At 57.6% G+C, this 19,558-nt stretch overlaps 1 protein-coding gene across 13 annotated transcripts in view; it reads right to left on the bottom strand.

Moving 5' to 3' along the window:
* SHANK3 (SH3 and multiple ankyrin repeat domains 3) overlaps positions 1–19,558 on the bottom strand; it is a 284,023-nt gene that overhangs the window by 251,645 nt on the left and 12,820 nt on the right. For 11 of the 13 annotated variants that reach the window (XR_014941032.1, XM_085533171.1, XM_085533169.1 and 8 more), the window contains one exon: positions 13,526–13,855. Coding sequence is in view for 12 of the 13 variants with exons in the window: in XM_085533164.1 (XP_085389290.1) it covers positions 13,526–13,855 (330 nt within the window). In the remaining variant the exon portion in view is untranslated. Of the gene's footprint in view, positions 1–13,525; positions 13,856–18,658; positions 18,722–19,558 lie in introns of those variants that run through there. The other 2 variants (XM_085533167.1, XM_085533168.1) reach the window with 1 other exon arrangement.

The raw sequence follows: 19,558 nt of genomic DNA, 5'->3' as shown, positions 1-19,558 counted from the left end.
TCACAATGAAGGTACCTGCAGGCCGCTAGCCGAGAAGCATCCATCCCACTGGTACCCACCTCATCGTCCTCATATCAGCACGTGCTCCCCAGCCCCATTCCAGCACTGCTCCCTCCCAGCCCCACATCAGCAGCTCACCGCAGGCCCTGCATGTCGATTTTGCAAAGCAGTGGTACAAGAAAGCACAAATTGCTATCAATAAACCAGCGCCGAGAAAGGGCCAATCAGAAGCTGGAAGGGTGATTTTGTTGGGTTAGCGGTTTAATTAACAGCCAGGCCTTTAACGATGCCAATGACCTGTGAAAGTCAGGACACGTTTAGAGAATCAGTGCTCTACAGCAGGACTGCCAAAAGCAGCTGCAGAACTGCAGCACCGGAGCTTGTGCTGTGGGGAACAGTGTGATTTCCCCAGGCTGAGAAGACTTCTTCACAATGGGAACTGCAACGTTCCTGGATCATGAGAATAAGGGCAACTGCAGGCTTTAGAAGCAGCACTTAGCATTGATTTGTGGCATCTTGTTTGCACGTGCCACCTTCAGGCGGTTCTTCAGCCCTCAGCCAATAGAGCAGCACTGACAAACAACACCAAAGCCTTCAGTGGAGGAATGAGGCTGAGAGGCACCTGGGGTCAGTCAAACAACGGAGGTGTGAAAGGAAATAAGATGCTGCTAATAAAGACTGCATCTGAACTGAGGCAAGATGTGCATTACACGATGTGACGTCTCCGGACGGTGAGATCCAACAAAGATGAATCCTGTTTTGTAAAACTCCCCACATGCATCCTCAGCAAAGGAGAGCAGCTACACACGCAGTGCCAATTAGAAATACATTTACAGCATGCAGAAATATGTATTTACAGCAATTATGGGCAAGGGGAGGGAAAAAAAGAAATGCAGCAAAACGCCCTCTGTTAGATCTCAGGAAGGGGAAGAGACGTCACCCCCCTCCAGCTCCAGCTCTGCTCACCTTGAACACCAGCCCCAAAATCAATCTGTGCCACAATAAACAAGCACAAATAGAGGGAAGAAACATCATTTTAACCAAGCTGCTGGTAAACCCCTGCAGCGATCCTGGGGAAGAGAACAAACAGCAGCGTGAGCTGCCACCTCGGCCTGGGCAAGGCCAAGAGCTTCTAGAGAGAAGATTTAGGTTAGATAATTGGAAAACATTTGGGGGCAGTGAGGCCGTGGAACTGCTGCCCAGAGCTGTGGGTGCCCCATCCTTGGATGGGGCCCTGGGCAGCCTGAGCTGGGGGCACACAACGCACGGCAGGGGTGGGTTGGGGGGTTGGGGGTTCCCTTCCAACCCAACCAATCTATGGATCATGATCTGCAAGGTCCCTTCCACCCCAACCGTTCCACACATCTGTGATCTGTAAGACTGCTTCCAACCCAACTGTGCCATGGCTCTGTGACCCATAAAGCCCCTTCCATCCAAACAGTCCTACAGCTCTGTGATCCATAGGGTCAATTCTGTCTCAACTGTCCCATGGCTCCATGATCTACAAGGTCACTTCCACTCCAACCATCCTACCACTCTCTGACCCACAAGTTCACTTCCCCCCCAACCATCTTACAGCTCTGTGATCCATAAGGACACTTGCACCCCAACTGTTCTATGTCTCTGTGACCAGTGAGGTCCCTTCCACCCCAACCATCCTATGCACAGCACAGAATCCCTATTCCAGTCACACAAGGACAGACCTTGCTGCAGGAGCACTGCGAGGGCCCCAATGACCCCGCAGGACCAAGATGCTCCCTCCCACAGCAGCAATTGTGCAGTCACTGCAGCAGCTGTGAGCACAGCAAAGCTTTCCTGGGCCATCAGAAAGGCTGGATTATCATCGTGACATGCTGGGCTCAATGATGCTCACGGGATCTTTCACTGTTACGGTTCTTGGGTTTGGAGCCACGTTGCAAAGGCGCTGCACCCCTCAGTGCCAGCAGTAAATGCATTTAAAGTGATGAATTTGTTTTAGGACACTTCAGCATGAAGGAAAAAAAATACCAAAAGAATGAATGGAATGCAGAAACCTGCTCACACTTAATAGTTAACCTGGAGCGAGCCACAGAAGGGAAGGTTAGCACACAAACACTGAACACAACAATTACTGTAATGGATCGATACAGCAGGGCACGGATACAGAGATAAATGATTTATAGCTCTATTAGTAAAAGCATATTAATGTTCCCACACGTCCTTTTTAATGCAACGTATTATCTGGGGAAAAAAACAATACTCTGCAATTTAACTTGATCCAGGAAAACAGAAATGGGAACATCTACAGGCTGGGAAATTTGTGTCTCTGTGTGTTCATCCCACACCTGGCCTGCAGACACCCAAAGGAGATCCCAGCCAGCACCATCCATGTGTGCTGGTATCTCTTACAATCACACATCCATAAACCAGCGTGGCCAATTAGGGCTGCTTCACAGCTGTAGGAAGAAGTATCAGGTCTCTTGTCCTCAGCTACGAGCAGCTACTGCCCGCTCCTCCGTCCCAGCTGCCATTTGCTGTGTGAGCCCCACCAACTCCATTCAAGCCCCAGGGAAACCCCCGGGGTCCCCCAGTGCTCAGGGGCAGCTCAGAGCATTCACTGATATCAAAGGTCCCATCCCAAAGCAATGGAAACCTCAGTTCCTTCTTCTGAAGGCTGCGCTACCATTCAGCAAGACCTGGACAGACAGGAGAGTTGGGCAGGGAGGAACCCAATGAGGTTTTACAAGAGCAAGTTTAAGAAGGGCTCAGTGATCTTTTAAAGTCCCTTCCAACCCCTGCAGTTCTGTGATTCCAGTGGAGGTGGCCCTGCCTATAGCACAGATCCTTCCAACTGGAATCCTTCCATGATTCAACGATTCACTTTTCACTGAACACCGCTGTGAGTGGGCATTGGGGGCTGTGAAGCATCCTCCCACCTGTGCTTATCCCCACTCCTCAGGACAGGGACACCCCTCCTGCTCCAAACTCCCCTAACACACAGCCCTGGGTGCTGGCACCAGGAGGGCAGTGCAGGGGGCACAGCTGAGCTGCCCCCATCCATCACAGCCTCAGCAGCCCACAATCCCAACTCACCTCCACGGGGCACCCCTTCCTCCCCAATAACCAATGGGTTCAACTCCAGTTCAGTGGAAGGTAGCATCTCTATTTGTGATGTCAGTAGGTCCGATCGGTGGCAGAGGATGGGTGCAGGGTGAGCCTTGGAATTTTATCTACAGATATATATGAGATAATTGGGAAGGAAGTACCAACCAGAAACCCGCCTTTCAGCATCAGAAGGCGCTGCACATGAGGAGCGTGAACGCAGAGCGCTGCCAGGCAGGAGCTCAGCTGCCTGCAGCTCAAAGGCAAAAAAGAATGTGAGATAGAGACAGTGCAAATCTCTGCTCTGTTATTTCCTTTGTAACTGCACTGCTGAGTTTGTAATCTCGGATTTACCTTTTTCTTCTCCTGGTATAAACCTCATGTTCTCGCCCTGAGCTTGCTTACCATGTAAAGTGGATTTGGGTGAATAAAACCCACGGCGCTCCCTCCCAGATGAGGAATCCTCATAAACCACATTGAGAACAAATCCCCTGCGGTGCAGGGACTGCAGGCCCCGGGAGTGGGGAGCGATGGGTGCAGGAGGTGCTCTGGGGGAGCTGGGACTGCCAAGATACCCACATCTCGTCCCTGAGCACCACCCCATGGCCACAGCAACTGAGCGGGCTGGATCAGTGCTGGGTTTGCACAGAGCTGTGGTGCTCCATCCCTGGAAGTGCCTGAGGCCGTGGATGGGGCCCTGGGCAGCCTGAGCTGGGGGGCACCCAACACACGGCAGGAGTGGGGCTGTGGGATGGGGGTCTCATCCAACCTAACCATGCTGTGATTCACGCTCACATCTTGGTCACAGCTGTGCGCCATAAGCCGCAGTGAGGACAGACATCCCTCAGAGCACTACTATGCCCTTCTGGCAAAGGCAGCGCTGCTGTGACCATCTGGGGCTGTGTGACACCTGGATGAACCAAGGGATGCCTTCTTCTGTGAGTTCTGAGGTTGCCAGATCCAACCCCACCCCATCGCACCGTCCCACTGCCCACGTCCCCAAGTGCCCCATCCCTGTGCTCACCCAACACCCCCAGGGATGGGGACTCCCCCCTGCCCTGGGCAGCTGTGCAGTGCTGACCGCTCTTTGGAGCACAGCTTGGTCCCCATCTCCACCCTGACCCTCCCAGCACCGTCAGCCCATCCCCTCCCGTCCTCTCTCTGCTCCCTGTGATCACCCCCCTCACCACAACCTCCTTTCAGGAGCTGTAGGAGCCATGAGGTCCCCCTGAGCCCCCCGTAGTGATGCTGCACTGCAGCCCTCTTCTGTCTCAGACAAATAGGAGATGATGGAGAAGTGGCCCAAAGTTCTATTAAGAAAATGTGTGACACAACAATGAAGCTAATCTCTGAATTTTCCTGCAACCCAGATTTTAATGAAAATAATCTCCCCTGGACGCGGCTGTAACATCAAGTTCCAGTGCTGCTGCTCATACTGTGTCCCACGCTTTCTTACCAGTAACTATGAATTATGGCTCAATTACGTTCCCTTTGCCCTCTAAGCACAAGAAGGAGGGGGAGGGCTGCCCTCACATCTACTTTACAAATAACCTTCAGGCTGATGGTCCAAGCACATGCAGCTCCCCAGCTCCTCACCCGGCCCAGGCAGGGCACTCAGCACAGGACGCTCTGTGAGCACATCGAGTGTGAGCAAACATTTGCTGCCAGCACGGAGCTACAACTGAACCTTCCAGAAGACCACAGAAATGCATGGTCTGACAGCCCAGCACAAGCAAAATGGACCTGCTGCATCCTTTATGCCTTTGCTTGGACCTGCTGCATCCTTTATGCCTTTGCTTGGACCCGCTGCATCCTTTATGCCTTTGCTTGGACCTGCTGCATCCTTAATGCCTTCGCTTGGACCTGTTGCATCCTTTATGCCTTCGCTTGGACCTGTTGCATCCTTTTTGCCCCTGCTTGCTCCAAGTTTTCATACACTCACTACATCTGGGAAAGAGCTTTGATATCCCCAGTCCAACCCCAGCCCATCCCACTGTGCCCACTGACCACATCCCCAAGTGCCACCTCCCCACGGCCCTGGAGCACCCCCAGGGATGGGGACTCTCCCACTGCCCTGGGCAGCATTGCAGCACTGACTGCTCTATGGAGAAGAAATTATTCCCAGTATCCAACCACATTTTTCCCCATCCATTCCACCAGGAGCTCTGCATGTCCTGCAGCTCCAGCCTGCTGACTCAAAGAGCCACCAGGAGGCAGAAAGCAGAGACACAGCAAAAAGTGCATGGACAATTCCAGAGCATGGGCACAGGAACACCACAGCACAAACCCAAGGGCTGCCCTGCGGGTGCTCTCTGCTTCCTGCCATCACAGGGATGCCCTGTTTGCTATCACACAGCCCTGGAACCCAGCAGGGATCAGCAGAAGCATCGCTGCCTCAGGATTTTGGAGACCCCAGAGGTAACCTGATGGGAAGGAATGAAATTGGGTTCACATTAATGTGTTAAATGCACTTATTGCTGTGCCCAGTGGGAAGGCAGAGTGAAACAACAGACCAAGCATGTTAATAACAATAACTAGAGCTCAGATGCACAGACGTCAGGGTGAAACCTCTTTCTGTCTCCACCACGAAGCACCTCTGACAGTGCTGCATCTGCAGACTGCACACCAGGTGGGAGGAGGTGGGAGTCAGTTCTGCTCCTTCTTCCCTGCTGAGCAACGCACAAAGGAATGGTTGGGCCATTGGAGAGCACTGGGGGTTGTCTGCGTGGTTTATGCACTGCACCCAAAGCACACATTGCCAGAAATCTGGAGGTAAACGATGGGGTCCAACACCCCATCCCTGCAGGCATCCAAGGCCAGGCTGGATGTGGCTCTGGGCAGCCTGGGCTGCTGGTTGATGGCCCTGCACACAGCAGGGGGTTGGGATGGGATGAGCATTGGGGTCCTTTGCAACCCAGGCCATTCGATGGTTCTGTGATTCTATGAATCCATGCTAATTTTGTGCATCACGTTAAGCAATTATCATGCAAAATACACATTCCATTTATTTATTCTATTTTCTATCCTAATGTTTAGAAAAGAGTGAGAGGCATTTTTCATCCTTAACGGAGGATGAACGGCTCTTCTTATGATTCAGATCGAAGTGGGCTTTAAATTGGCACTAAAATCTGTTCATTTATCACCTTAAAATAGTTCTTAGTAGTAACAAATTAAACACAAGTGCCCTACGCTCCCAATACCGGATACATTGGAAATGTGTAAGCAACCCCAGATCCCCCAGCTTTACAATGAACAAGAAAAAGGGGTTTCAACCCATCCCCTGAGGGGGGTCCTTAAGGATCACCCTGTTCCAACCCCCGCTGTGGGCTGGGTGCCCCCCCAGCTCAGCCTGCCCAGGGCCCATCCACAGCCTTGGGCACCTCCAGGGATGGGGAACCCACAGCTCTGGGCAGGAGATGCCAACAGAATGAGTTCCTGTTTATGTCAGGAGAATAAACACCAGCAAAAGCAGCTACAAAGCGACGTTAAACTGTGCCACGTTTGATGCAGGGCTCAGCAGCGTGCAGTGAGCAAAGCACGGGGCTGCACAGTGAATAAGAATGATGGAAAAAAAACAACCCAACAGCTGTCTCATTCATTGAGCACGATTAATCTGATCTGAAAGAAGCCGGGTTCCTATGGAAAAACAATGTGCAGCTTGTAATCAAAAAGCATCTCAAAGCATGTGCATAAGTGGTTTGATTCTCCCATAAAAGGGGTGGAAATCCAATACAACTATTGACATGCAGAGATCTTTACAACAGCAGAAAGCAGATGCTCTGGCCAAGGATCAAAGCTTTGAGCGCTGGCTTAGGCCATCCAGGAGGTCATTTCCTGACCTCCAAATCTCCCTTTGCAACATGAACGTTCTGCTGATTTATTCCTTCGCTTGTTTGTGCTGCTTATGTGGATGAGATAAAGCACAGAAACGGGAACTATTAGGAGCTGTGTGGCACTGGGAGAGGAATGGGGGGGTTGGGCAGAAACAAGGAGCTGGGATTGGCATGGCCAGACAGCGGCCTGAAAGCACCACATGGCTGGGGTTGGGTTGGCAGAACCATGTAGTTGAAATTGGATGGGGGACAATGTGTGGTTGGGGTTGGGTTGGCAACACCACATCATTGAGGCTGGATTGAGGTTGACGAGGTGTGATTGGGGTTGGATTGGTGGCTCTGTGTGGTTGGGGTTGGGTTGGCAACACAACATACTGGGGTTGTATTGAGGTTGGTGTGGTGTGGCTGGGGTTGGGTTGGTCGCACTGTGTGGTTGAGGACCACACTCCCACCCAGGGCCACTCACTGCCTTCCCATTGAGGTAAACCACAGTGAAGGCTCCTGTGAGGTCTCAGGACACACAGGACCAACCCTCGGTCCTTTCAGGATGGGATTTGGCCCCATTGGGTCACAAAAGGCCTTTCCATTCCTTTGGTTAAAAACCACCAGGGAGAAGTTACGGCACTCAAACCTGATTTTGTACGTTTTATCCCCGCTTTGTGACAGCAAGGATCAAAATAGAGCACCGTGTGGGTGGGTGTAGATTTAAATAGCAGATGAGCACCCGGCCGGTGCCGTCCATCCACTGCAGCACAGTGCTGTGCAATGCCCCGAGTGCAGCTGGACACATCCCAGCCCCACACACAGCTCACAGCCTGCAGGATGCTGCCATCTCCCCACGGCTATGGGGACAACATAGAACCATTGAATGAACGTCTTGCATAGAGTCACAGAATGGCCTGGGTTGGAAGGGAGCTCCAGGATCATGGAGCTCCAACCCCCCACCACAGGCAGGGCCACCAACCTCCACATCGATACCAGCCCAGGCTGCCCAGGGCCCCATCCAACCTGGCCTTCAACACCTCCAGGGATGGACGGGGCATCCACAGCCTCTCTGGGCAGCTGGTCCAGCACCTCCCCACTCTCACACTGAAGAACTTCCCCCCAACATCCAACCTCAATCTGCCCTCCTTCAACTCCAAACCATTTCCCCTTGTCCTGCCATTATCTGCTCTTTAAATGAGCTGACTCCCCTCCTGTCTGTAGGCTCCTTCAGGTCCTGGCAGGCTGCACTGAGCTCACCCCGCAGCCTTCCCTTCTCTTCTCCATGCTGAACAAGCCCAGCTCCCTCAGCCTGTCTTTGTAGGGAGGTGCTGCAGCCTCTGAGCATCTTTGTGGCCTCCTCTGGACCCTCTCCAGCAGCTCCCTGTCTTTCTTGGGTTGGGGGCTCCAGACCTGGACACAGCACTGCAGATGGGGCCTCACAAGGTCAGAGCAGAGAGGGACAATCCTGTCCCTGCTGGCCACCCCTCTGCTGCTGGAGCACAGGAACATCACTGTGACCCCACAGACTCCCCTCAGTCTGGTTTTCAGCTGGATTAAAAGTGGAAGGAAAGAGCCAGCAGCACTGAGTGGAGAAGAAAAGCCCTCGGAGATCTCAGGACGAAGCCTCAATCACCGAACGCTGCGGCTCCTCCTGAATTTTCCGAGCTTTTTGATGAGCTCCAGCTCTGAGAGTTGGCAGCTTCCTGAGCACCACTCGTCTGCAGGAGGCTCTTATCTCTGCGTATGCATTTTTTATGTGCTACACTGAGCTGCGATCCCACGGAACAAGCGGTCCCTGTTTCTGGTGCAATGGAATTGCAAAGCCAGTGCCCCACTGCAGCCGTGGGGCTGCAAGGACCATCGCTGCCCTATGGGATGAACCAGGTTTGTGCAGAGCCCTCCAGAGGCACTTTGCATTTCCCAAGGATTGATTCTGCCTACAGAGAGCGGGGTTTGCACCCACAGCATGACCCGGGCAATCTGTTTTCAGTTGTGTTTTAGTGATGCAGAGCAGCAAGTCAAAGTCACTGCTACTTCAGTGCAGAGCAGAAATCCACTGGGACACGTTTGTGTGTCCTTCAAAAATAGATCATAAGCTCATAAATCATGGAGGTGCTTGGGATAATTTTATCCGCCCCATCCCACAGCCCAAAGCAGCTGCACCTGGAGGAGCAGCGGGATGGACCGGGATCAGCAGGGAGAGCCCCAGCGATGGGAGAGGATCTGCAGAGCTCTCTCCTCATCCCCTCCTCCTCGCTGTGCCTCTACTGCTGTGTGCCAGCAGCTCAGAGCTCTGCTCCGGGAGCTCCTCCTCCCGCTTTGATCCCTCTGCAGCCGCTGCGTCCTGATGCTGAGGAGCCCACGGTCCCCCGTGGGTCTGTAGGTGGGTAGAGCTGCCCAGCGCTGGGGATGTCCCAGAGCACAGTGCTGAGTGGGGGGGCAGGGAGTCCTCACCCCCACCAGCACCCAGCAACACCCCCCTCCTCAAGCAACGCAGCCTTGGGAGTCGTACAGCACACACACACACACACACACACACAGAGGCAGATTTTCACTACCATCCCCACTGCTGGATTTGCAGCCCACTACGTGCACGAAGGATGGTTTCATTCATCCTTTCCATCCCAATTTCTGCTACAAGCTCAGCAGTTCTACCCTCCTTGGTGGAGTCAAGGGACAAGGGGAAATAGTGGCACACAGCAGCACAGCAGTGGCACTCCCTGGCTCCAATGTGCCCACGGGTATTTCCTACAGCCTCCACCACTTCTCTGCTTGTCCTTTAGGAAGCAGAGCATCAGACAGCACAAAAGGGCCTTTTACTTGCAGACAAAACAACTCCTTTTTGCAAACAACCCGATCAGACCCAATGTCCCTCATCACACAGACCCTCTGCAGCATCCAGACCCCAGCAACAAAGGTGCACGCAGACCCCCAGCCCACCCTGCAGGATGGCACCAAGGCTCCCCATGGGCACGGGCAGCACTGCATGGCCCCATGCTGCCAATGGGGGGGGGGGGGGCTCAGTTGGGTGGTGGGAGGCTCATTTGGGACATGGTTGCTCAGTGGGGTCGTGGTGGTTCGGTGAGGTGGTGGGCTGCTCAGAGGAGTAGTGGGGGCTCATTGGGGTGGTGGGGGCTCAGTGGGACAGTGGGAAAGTGGGAAGCTCATTTGGGATGTGGTTGCTCAGCAGGGTGGTGGGGGCTCAGTGGAATGGTAGGGGGGGTTAGTAGGGTGGGGGTGCTGGCTTGGTGGAGTGCTGGGGGCTCAATTGGGCAGTAGGAGGCTCAGCTGGGTGGTGGGGGCTCAGTTGGGTCATAGGAGCTTAGCTGGGAAATGGGAGGCTCAGTTGGGAAGTGGATATTTCACCTGGGCAGTAGAACACTCAGGTAGGTGGTAGGGGCTCAATTGGGTTGGTGGGGACTCAATTGGGTTGGTAGGGGCCCAGTTGGGTGGTGGGGGCTCAGTTGAGAATTGGGAGGCTCAATTGGGTGAGCTCAATTGGTTACTGAGGGCTTAGTTGGCAAGTGGGAGGCTCATGAGGGTGGTGGGGGATGGCTCAGACAGGTCGTGGGCAGCTCAGTTGGGATGCGGTGGCTCAGCAGGACGGTGGGCAGCTCAATAGGTGATCGGGGGCTCAGCTGGGTGGAGGATGGCTTATCTAGGAGGCAGATGGCTCAGTCAGATGGTGGGAGGCTCAGCTGGGCAGTGGGGGCTCAGAGGGGCGGTGGGAGCCCAGTGGGGCAGTGACATCTGTTGGCCACAGCTCAGAGCCACCACATCCCACCTCACCCTGCAGGTGCAGCTGGTGCCGTTTGCATCCCGCAGTCGCTCAGTTGTGCTCCCACCACACTGAATTCACACCAAACCCCACAGAAATGGCCCAACACGACCCCAATCCTCAGCCTTCCTTCTCACCTTCAGCCCCGGCTGGGCAGAAGTCCAGGAAGAGTTTGCCTCTCTTTCTTTTATAATAGGAAAATTTATTCCTCGGTTTCCCTCGGCTTAGCAGTCGAATCAATGTTCTGTGCGCTGTTTTTCAAGCTCTTTCCTCATTTGCATTAAGGCGATAACAAGGCAGAAAATATTATCCTGAAGTATCCAGATTGAGAAGGAGAACTACAGAGCCTCCACTGCAGCCACAGGGGAGGACGAGCAGCTCCATCCCTCAGCACAGCAACACCCCAGACCCCCCCTATATCACACAGGGTGGGATCCCCCCATATCACACAGGGCAGGATCCCCCCCAGCACAGCCCCCGGTGCAGGAAGGATGCTTCACTGCAGGACATCCTTCCTCAGGATGCAGCCATTCCCCAGCTGCAATACAGCCCACGGGCCACCCTGCAGCACAAGCTCCTGCACTAGTAATTGCCCTTCTACCCACTGCTGGGCTACAGCTGTGAGCTGCCCCAGCTCCACTCAGCCTCGGGGGTCTCAGCAGTGCCCACCCCCACAGCAGCCGCCAGGCAAAACCACAGCACTCTGTGATCTTAATCAAGGAAACGCTTTGCAAAACGCTGGTGGGAAGAGAGTGGAACAGGGACAGGAAATGTAGGGTGCTGCAAAAACAGCCAGCTGAGCAGCAAAGCTTTGCAGGCCGGAGGAGCTCAGTGCAGCACACACAGCTGCAGGCACTGCACGGCTCCTCACCGCGGGCCCGGTGGGGGTTTGCTGCTGGGTTGTGAAGCTGGGAATGCCCCAGTTCCTTCTGCACTGCATGAAGAGGGCTCCCCTTTTGGACACTGAGCTCTGCAGCCTCCCCATCCCGGTGCAGCCCCTCTGCTTTCTGTCCCGCAGAAGGACACATCCCCTGCCCCATCCCCTGCCCCATGCAGCTGTGCCTGCAGCTGGAGAACGCCTCGCAGTGCTCTGTCCCTCCTGTCCCTCCTGTCCCTCCTGTCCCTCCTATCCCTCCTATCCCTCCTGTCCCTCCTATCCCTCCTATCCCCCCTCCCGTCCCCCAGGGGTCACTCTCAAGCCCCTGCCCGGTTGCAGAGCAGCTTCACCTCCATTCCCACACTGCGCACCACTGCGGGCTCCTCGCAGTGTTTAACCCGCAGCCTGACCTGCCATCAGGACGCAAACAGCCCAGAGCCTGAAGAGAGCCCCCCCCCCCCCCGGCACAAGGTCACCGCCCGCGGTGGGGATGCGCTCATAACAATGGAACCCACTAAGGGTGATTTCAAAGGCTTTCAGCTACACAAAGGAAGTGATGGAGAGTCGCAAAGGAACCTAAAAGACGCTCGTAGACAGTTCCAGGAGAGCCGGGAAGCTCGAATTGCGAACTCGAGGGCTGGTCCCGCTGCCACGTTGGAGCCCAGAGCTGAGATGGCACCGTGCCGTGCTCCTGTCTGCAGCCCTGCCCCACATCCCTACGGCACAGAACAAAGGCCTCAGCATCAGAGCGCCCCAGGGGCTCTTCTGGCTCCCACAGCCCTGAAACGTTCCATCAGCTCTTGGAGAGGCATCGACAGGGGAGCAAGATACGGGATGGGAAAACCCACTTCATGCATGGCAAGATGCTGCGCTTTGCATGGCACAGCCCCCACAGCTCGGGGACCTGGGTCTGCACAGTCCTGGATGCAGCACAGCATTGCAGGGAGTGAAAGGTGGGGGTACAGCACAGCACTGCACCGACCCCAGGATCACAGCAGCCCCAGCACCAGGTCCAGGCTGACCCCAGCACCCAGCACAAACCCCAACAGACCAGGAGTGAGTGTGGTGCAGACAGTGCCCATGGAACAGGGAGGCAGAGAGATGGACACCGGTGCGAGCTCCTGCAGGGCCCCCCCGGGCCCAGTGCCGCGCTGTGTCACACAGCGGAGCTGCAGCGGGATGGGGACCGGCTCCTCCTCGCTTCATCTTGTGGGCAGGGGAACGGGGCCGAGGGAGGAGGAGCCGGTGTGGCCGGGCTGCACGGGGAGCTGACAGCCGGTCCCTGAGAGCGCTGCTCCCGGCTGCAGAGAGGCGGAGCAGCCCCCATCGGATCCAAAGGCAGCTCAGCCCCTCCTGCCCTCGCCAGGCAACTGCTGCCCCAGCGCTGCGCCCTCATTAGAGCCACAGTCACCGCAATCCTTCCGCCCTGACCACGGGCTGCTCGCTTCCCTCTGTGCCCCCAGCACCACCCGCTGTGTCTCAGCCCCGCAGGGCGCACAGCATCAGCTCCGTCCGCTGACACTCCCCGTGCCGCACTGCTGTCCCCTCACCGGGGCACTCCGCACCATCCGTCACATTTCCATGCCCGCAGCACCGCAGCTCCCGCCCGGTACCCACGGAACAGGGAGCTGCGCCCCCTCCCCCCCATCCCCGTGCCCCCACCCGGGCAGTTGGCGGAGCGCTGCCGGCCCCGGAGCTCAGCGGGGACAGGGTGCGACACTGCGCGGCTCTGCGGGATGCGGGGAAAGGGGGAGCGCAGCACCGGCAGCACCGGGAGCACCGGCAGCACCGGGATCCGTCCTGCCGGCCCCGTACCCGGCCGGCCCCGCCGCGGCGCAGAGCAGTTGGCCGGGCGGGGGGTCAGGGACGGGCGCGGTGCGATGCGGGTCGGGTCGTGGCAGGGAGCGATGCGATACGATACGATACGATGCGATACGGTGCGTTGCGATGCGGGGCCGGGCGCGCACTCACCGTCTGCTGGAGGTCGGGGATGCCGATGCGGACGACGATGGCGCCGGGCGCGGGCTCCTCCATCCGCGCCGGGGCCGCCAGCTTCGGGGAGCGGGGCCCGGCGGGGCCGCGGGTCGGGTCCAGGCGCGTGTCCTCCCGCAGGACGGAGCCCGGCTCCCCGGCGGAGGCGCGGGGCTGTCGCTCCGGTGGCGGCGGCGGTTCTGGTGGCGGCGACTCCGGGCTCTCATGTTTGCTGCCGGCGGGGCTCAGAGGCATGCTCCGTGCGGCGCGGCGGGGCGGCCGGCACCGGCACCGGCACCGGGGGCCGCGCTCACAGCCCCCCCGGGGGCCCTGCGGGAAACAGGCGGTGAGCGGGGACCGAGCCGTGCACCCCCCGTGCGACCCCCCGGCACACAGGAACCCCCCCGTGCAGGGAAGACCCCCCCAACCCCCGGCTAAACAACGGGATTCCCATCTCGGGGCGACCCCCCCGGCACACAGGAACCCCCCCGTGCAGGGAAGACGCCCCCAACCCCCGGCTATACAACTGGATTCCCATCTCGGGGCTCTCCGTGGGGAACCCGACCCCACTCCCACGCCCCACGATGGGGATCTCACAAGGGACACCCCCAGTGGGGGTCTTCAAGCCCAGGGACTTGAGCAGGACCACCCCCACCCCACAGGGTAACCCTCATCCCAAGGATGTTCTGGGGATGCCCCACCTCAATGGGGACCCCCACCAACGGCCCCCTCCCAGCAAGGGGCCAACCCCCACCCCCCACCCTGTGTAGGTGCCAGGGTGGGCACCGATCCCATGGCAGTGACCCCTCCTCATCCCAGCAGAGGGAGCGGGCAGCCCCACCATAGAACAGGGGCACTCAGAGCACAGAGCTCACATCAGACCCGGAGCGTTTGGGCCGGGCACAGCGCTGGGGGCAGAGCTCCCATCCCAGCCTTTGGGGCCGGCTCTGCTCCTGCACCCATCGGCTGCCTTCTCTCCATGCCATCACCCACGTGTGTGCCCCGAACCATCCCCACACCACCCCCTGTGCCCACAGTTTCTGCCCCATCTGCTATGATGGACCTCCAAGTCCACCCCCACGCCAGCCATCAGCACCCACACGTGGAGCAGAGATGCAAGCAGCCACACCACGGGCTGCTATTTCTGCCCGTCCTCCTGCCAGGGAGAGCTCCTTGCAGTCAGGCCCTCACTACTGGGCAGGAACGGGGGCTGCCCTGCCAACAGCAGATGGATGAGGGCTGAGCCCTGCAGGACTGTGCGTAGGGCTGCGTCCGGTCCACGGCTGGCTGGGATTCAAGGCTTTAATCTAGATGACAATCCTCCAACAGAAATAGCCCCCAAACCACTGAGAGCTGAGAGATTTACGGTATGGCCTGGATCTGTCCAGGAAATGAGTAACGGTGCTTCCTCCTGCCCTCCTGCCCCAGCCAGAGCCTGGCTCTGCGGGCAGCCCGGCCCCCAGCACTCCCCTCTGGAGCAGCATCGGCTCCAAGCGTCCACAGCAGCAGAGATGGGAATGGAGAGGGGAGGCTGCATCCAGAGACACAGAGCCCTGGGGGAGGACCCCTGGGAAGGAGCCCGAGGGGTTCTGGAGCATGAGAGCAGCACCAGCCCCAGAACTGGGATCCTGGGTCAATGGTGATGAACAAGAACATCTCAGGACCAACCAGCCCATCTCTGGGCTCTTTCCACCCACACCTTCACAGCACTGCAGAGCTGTGGCTCAGCAGCTTCCCCTGCATCATTGGCTGCCCTCACCCCCAGCACAGGTCAGGTCTGTGCACCCAGATGGGAGCACACGGGGACATCGGTTTCAATCACCCCCAAACATAAAGCAGCGGTAAGGTGTCAATTTATGCCCCAGCCCAGCAGCACAGAAACCCCACAATGTCTCATTGTGGCTGCCTGTGCCACAGCACCTCTACCAGAGGCTGGGAATTGCTCCCTGCGGGGCAGTGGGGCAGAGAGAGGGGCTGGGAGCAGTGGGATGTGCCCATGCTCCATGCAGGGTCTGCCGGGCTCTGGGTAAAGGCACATGGAAACTGCTTTGGAGAGCACAACGGGGCCGAGAGATGGTGGCTCTGGGACCAGGGGCTGCAGCTCATCAGCAGCAAAGGAGAAAGTGAAGCTGTAGAGAACAGGCCAGGCTCTGGGCTGTGAGTCAGGGACATGGGGGATGAGGTGGGGCTGGAGAGGGGAGGAAGCGGATGGAATGGCCGTGAGTCACTGTGAGCCCAGCTGAGACCTCCGGCAGCTCAGGAGACAATGGAGCCCGAGCAGCCAGGAAGGGAGCAGGCAAAAATATCTGTGGAACAAAGGGCAGAGGGGGAAGAGGGGAAACCAAGGCAGGAGTCAGCAGCTGATGCTGCATGTGGGGCAGGAATGGCTGGAGAAACCCACAGCTGGGCTGCTCCTGGCACCAGCAGCCCTGCATGGAAGGTCGGCCTCTGCCGACCCTTTGTCAGTGCCCTTTGTCACCCCCACAGGTCAGACCTTTATCCCAGGGAGCAGCATTGGGGTGAGAGGGGATGGGCTGATGGGGCATTGAGAGGGTCAGGGTGGAGATGGGGACCAAGCTGTGCTCCAAAGAGCGGTCAGCACTGCACAGCTGCCCAGGGCAGGGGGGAGTCCCCATCCCTGGGGGTGTTGGGTGAGCACAGGGATGGGGCACTGGGGGACGTGGGCAGTGGGATGGGCTGGGGTTGGATCGGGGATCCCAGAGCCCTTTCCCAATCTCTGTGATCCCAGAGGGCTCTTCCAACCCAAAAGAAGCCTCGTTTTTTCACCAGGGGGAGAAATGAAACAATTCAAACTCTCCAGTTGGTAACTGGTAGAAATATCCCAGCTTAACACCCCCCCCCTCCAATCTTCTGGTACCTCATCAGCTCCCAATAACGTTTCAGATCCAGGTGATTAGAATAATGCATTGGCCACCCCCCCACACACACACCCCAACTCCATTGCAGGCCTCCAGAGTCATTCACATTCATTTTCTCTTATCAAATCCACTTCTCTGCTGAAGAGAAAAAGATAGGGATCACTTATCTTGAAAAAAGACTTGAAATCTCAGCAATGATACAATGATAACCCAGGGAGTCTTATCCCAACGCCGGGAAACATGGCCTGAAAGCCATCAAAGAGAGTCTGAAATCCTTCAGGAAGATTTTAGAGTGATTGGAACAGATCGGAAACGCTTCTGCCAAAGGAAATCACTGCTCAGCTGTGGGCTACACGTGGCACCACAGTGACAGACCATTGAGGCGCTCACTGGGACACCCCAACACCCGCTGCAGGGAAGGGTTAAGCAGTGATGCTGCAGCCACCTCTTCCGTCCCCTAATTACAGCCCCTCTTTATCACTCCCAGTGCCACAAAGCCATTGAATCACACTGAATCATGGAATCAAGCCAGTTGGACAAGACCTCTGAGATCACCCAACCTGCCCCACAGTGCAACTGATCACATCCCAAGGTGGTGGGATCCAGGGTGATGGGATCCAGAGTGATGGGACCTACAGTGCTGGGACCCATAGGAAAGGGCTTGAAGAAAAGAGGCAGCCCAGGGTATGGAAGGGCAGGAAGTGTGATGTGGGGCTCCCAGCATGGGGTGAAAACCCAACTCCACAATGGAGTCATGGGGCTGCTCCCCCTGTGCTCAGGGCTGGGGCTGCTGCAGACAGGGGCCACTTCTGAAGCTGTTTTTCCAAACTCTTTGTGTCCTCTGGGCCTCCTCTCATCCTCTTTCCTCTTCCTGGAAAGCTGTTTCAGATCCTTCTCTGATATCATGGAGCACGATGGCCTAATTTCTAGCCCACACATTCACGGCTAGTTTCCCCTATCCATGTGACAGCATTATCTGCTGGCCGGCACAGATCCTCTCCTCCCCTTTGTTTGTGTGAGTATCACAGGCAGCAATCAGACCCACACTCCAGCTCCACTCTGCAGGCTGAGCAGCTGATTCAGTGCCCTCCTGCACAGCAGAACCCAGCCCAGAATTGGGCTTCAGCCCTGGGGCCACACGCAGGGAATGAAGCAGAGCTCCAAAGGAGAGCCCTGAACGGCTCGTGCCTTGCTGGGCTTCAAACCCACACCACCCCCATGTTCATCACAGGGAGCGCTGGGCTCTGCTGCAAGCAGCAGTCATGCAATCATTCTGCTATGGAGCAGAGGAAAGGAAGCAGGGATAATAAGCAGCTGGCACCTCCATAGCAGCAGCAGCAATGTTCCCAAGCCAAGAGAAAGCTCACAAGTACCAACACAGGCACGAAACGGAGCTTGGAGGGCAGGCAGACGTTTCCATGCACACTAATGCCAGGGCAGGTCACAGGAGAATGCGGGTGGCTGCACTCCAGCACAGGTGCTGCATTCCTGGGGGGGGTGGCAGGAGCTGCAGCACCGGCCGTGCCAGCAGCAGGGACCTGGTGGTGCTGGTCTGCAGATCTGTGTGTGCCCCAGCTCTGCCCCATGAGCTGCACCCCGACACAGTGCTCCAGAGCAACATGTGCAGCACTGGGAGGGGTGTATGGGGAGGGAGGGGGAGGAGGAATAATAAATGGAGACCCAGGGTGCTGCCAAGGGATCACTGCAAGGTGGGTGCAAAGAGGAGCACTGGGAAGGGGCCCAGTGCCCTGGGGTAGAGCTGATGCTGGAAGGACCAACAGGTTGAGTTTGCACCCAGCTCCTCCAGGGCAGCACCCAGAGAGCTGCTCTGGGGCATCACAGCCACAACCTGCACCAGGACGGGGCAGCACAGCCACAACCTGCACCAGGACGGGGCAGCACAGCCACAACCTGCACCAGGATGGGGCATCACAGCCACAACCTGCAGCAGGACGGGGCAGCACAGTCACCATCTGCACCAGGACGGGGCAGCACAGCCACAACCTGCACCAGCATGGAGCTACAGGCCCCTCACCCCCCAGCCCTCCCCATCAGCCCCATGCTGCAGCCTCAGAGCCCCAGGCAATGCTCACCCCCCAGAGCCAGCAGCCGCCCGGCTCCCATGGCAGCACGGAGCCCAGCGCTGTGTGCAGGTGCTGTGCAAGCTCCTCATCACCCCCATGTCCCCCCCGGCCCCGGAGACCCCAGGGTCACCTTGAGCCCCCCCAGGCGGCCGCGGGGACTCAGCCCTCACCTCAAAGGACCGGGGAGCGTCCGCTCGCGCTTGGCTGGCGATGCCCATGGGACTCTCAGCCTGGCGCACACACACACCAGTTACTGATTTACCAGGGGCGGCTGCAGCTGCAGCTGGAGTCCGGTCGATGGGCGCTGTGGAAGGCTGGGCCTTCACGGGGGGATGGGGGCAGGGGGATGGCACTGTTTAACCCCAGCGTGGGGCTGAGAGCTCAGCGTGCCATGAGGCTGCCGGGGTCCCACAGCCCAATGTGGGCTGCTCACCCAGCCCCAGGGCAGGGGCAGTGCCAGGGCCGTGCTCACAGGCTGTGTGCCATGGCCTCGTCCCAATGCTGTGTGCCAGGCAGCACCGAGCAGCCTGTACCAGCACAGCCCCGTCCTCTGCTTCATCCTCCAGAGGTGACACAGGCAGCAGCGTGTGCAGGCTCTGGGTGCAGCCCCATCCTCAGGCCATGCTGCATCCGGGCCCTCCCCACGTTGAGGGGCAGGACAGGCACAGTGTGGGCACTTTGTCCCCCCAGCTGTCGGGGTGTCTGCACATTCCTTGCAGACAGGCAGCTTACACTAAGATTTCACCCCGAGGGTGGTGACGCACTGAACATGTTGCCCAAGGAGGCTGTGGATGCCCCATCCCTGCAGGCATTCAAGGCCAGGCTGGATGTGGCTCTGGGCAGCCTGGGCTGCTGGTTGGTGACCCTGCACACAGCAGGGGGTTGGGATGGGATGAGCACTGTGGTTCTTTTCAGCCCAGGCCATTCTATGATCTCTGGCTGATGCTGTGATACAGAGCAGGGCAGTGAGCTCAGCCAGCCTCCCACCACCACAATCAGAGGGGCTGGCACAGAGCTCAGCACCATCACAGCCCCTCCAGCCCTCAGCTGTCAGGGCAGCTCTCAGCGCC

Source organism: Coturnix japonica, unplaced genomic scaffold, assembly GCF_054131305.1.
Source record: "Coturnix japonica strain WE unplaced genomic scaffold, WE-NBRP24 Scf055, whole genome shotgun sequence".
Lineage (NCBI taxonomy): Eukaryota > Metazoa > Chordata > Aves > Galliformes > Phasianidae > Coturnix > Coturnix japonica.
Note: the sequence above shows the minus strand (reverse complement) of the source record. Positions and strands in the feature narration are given on the sequence as shown.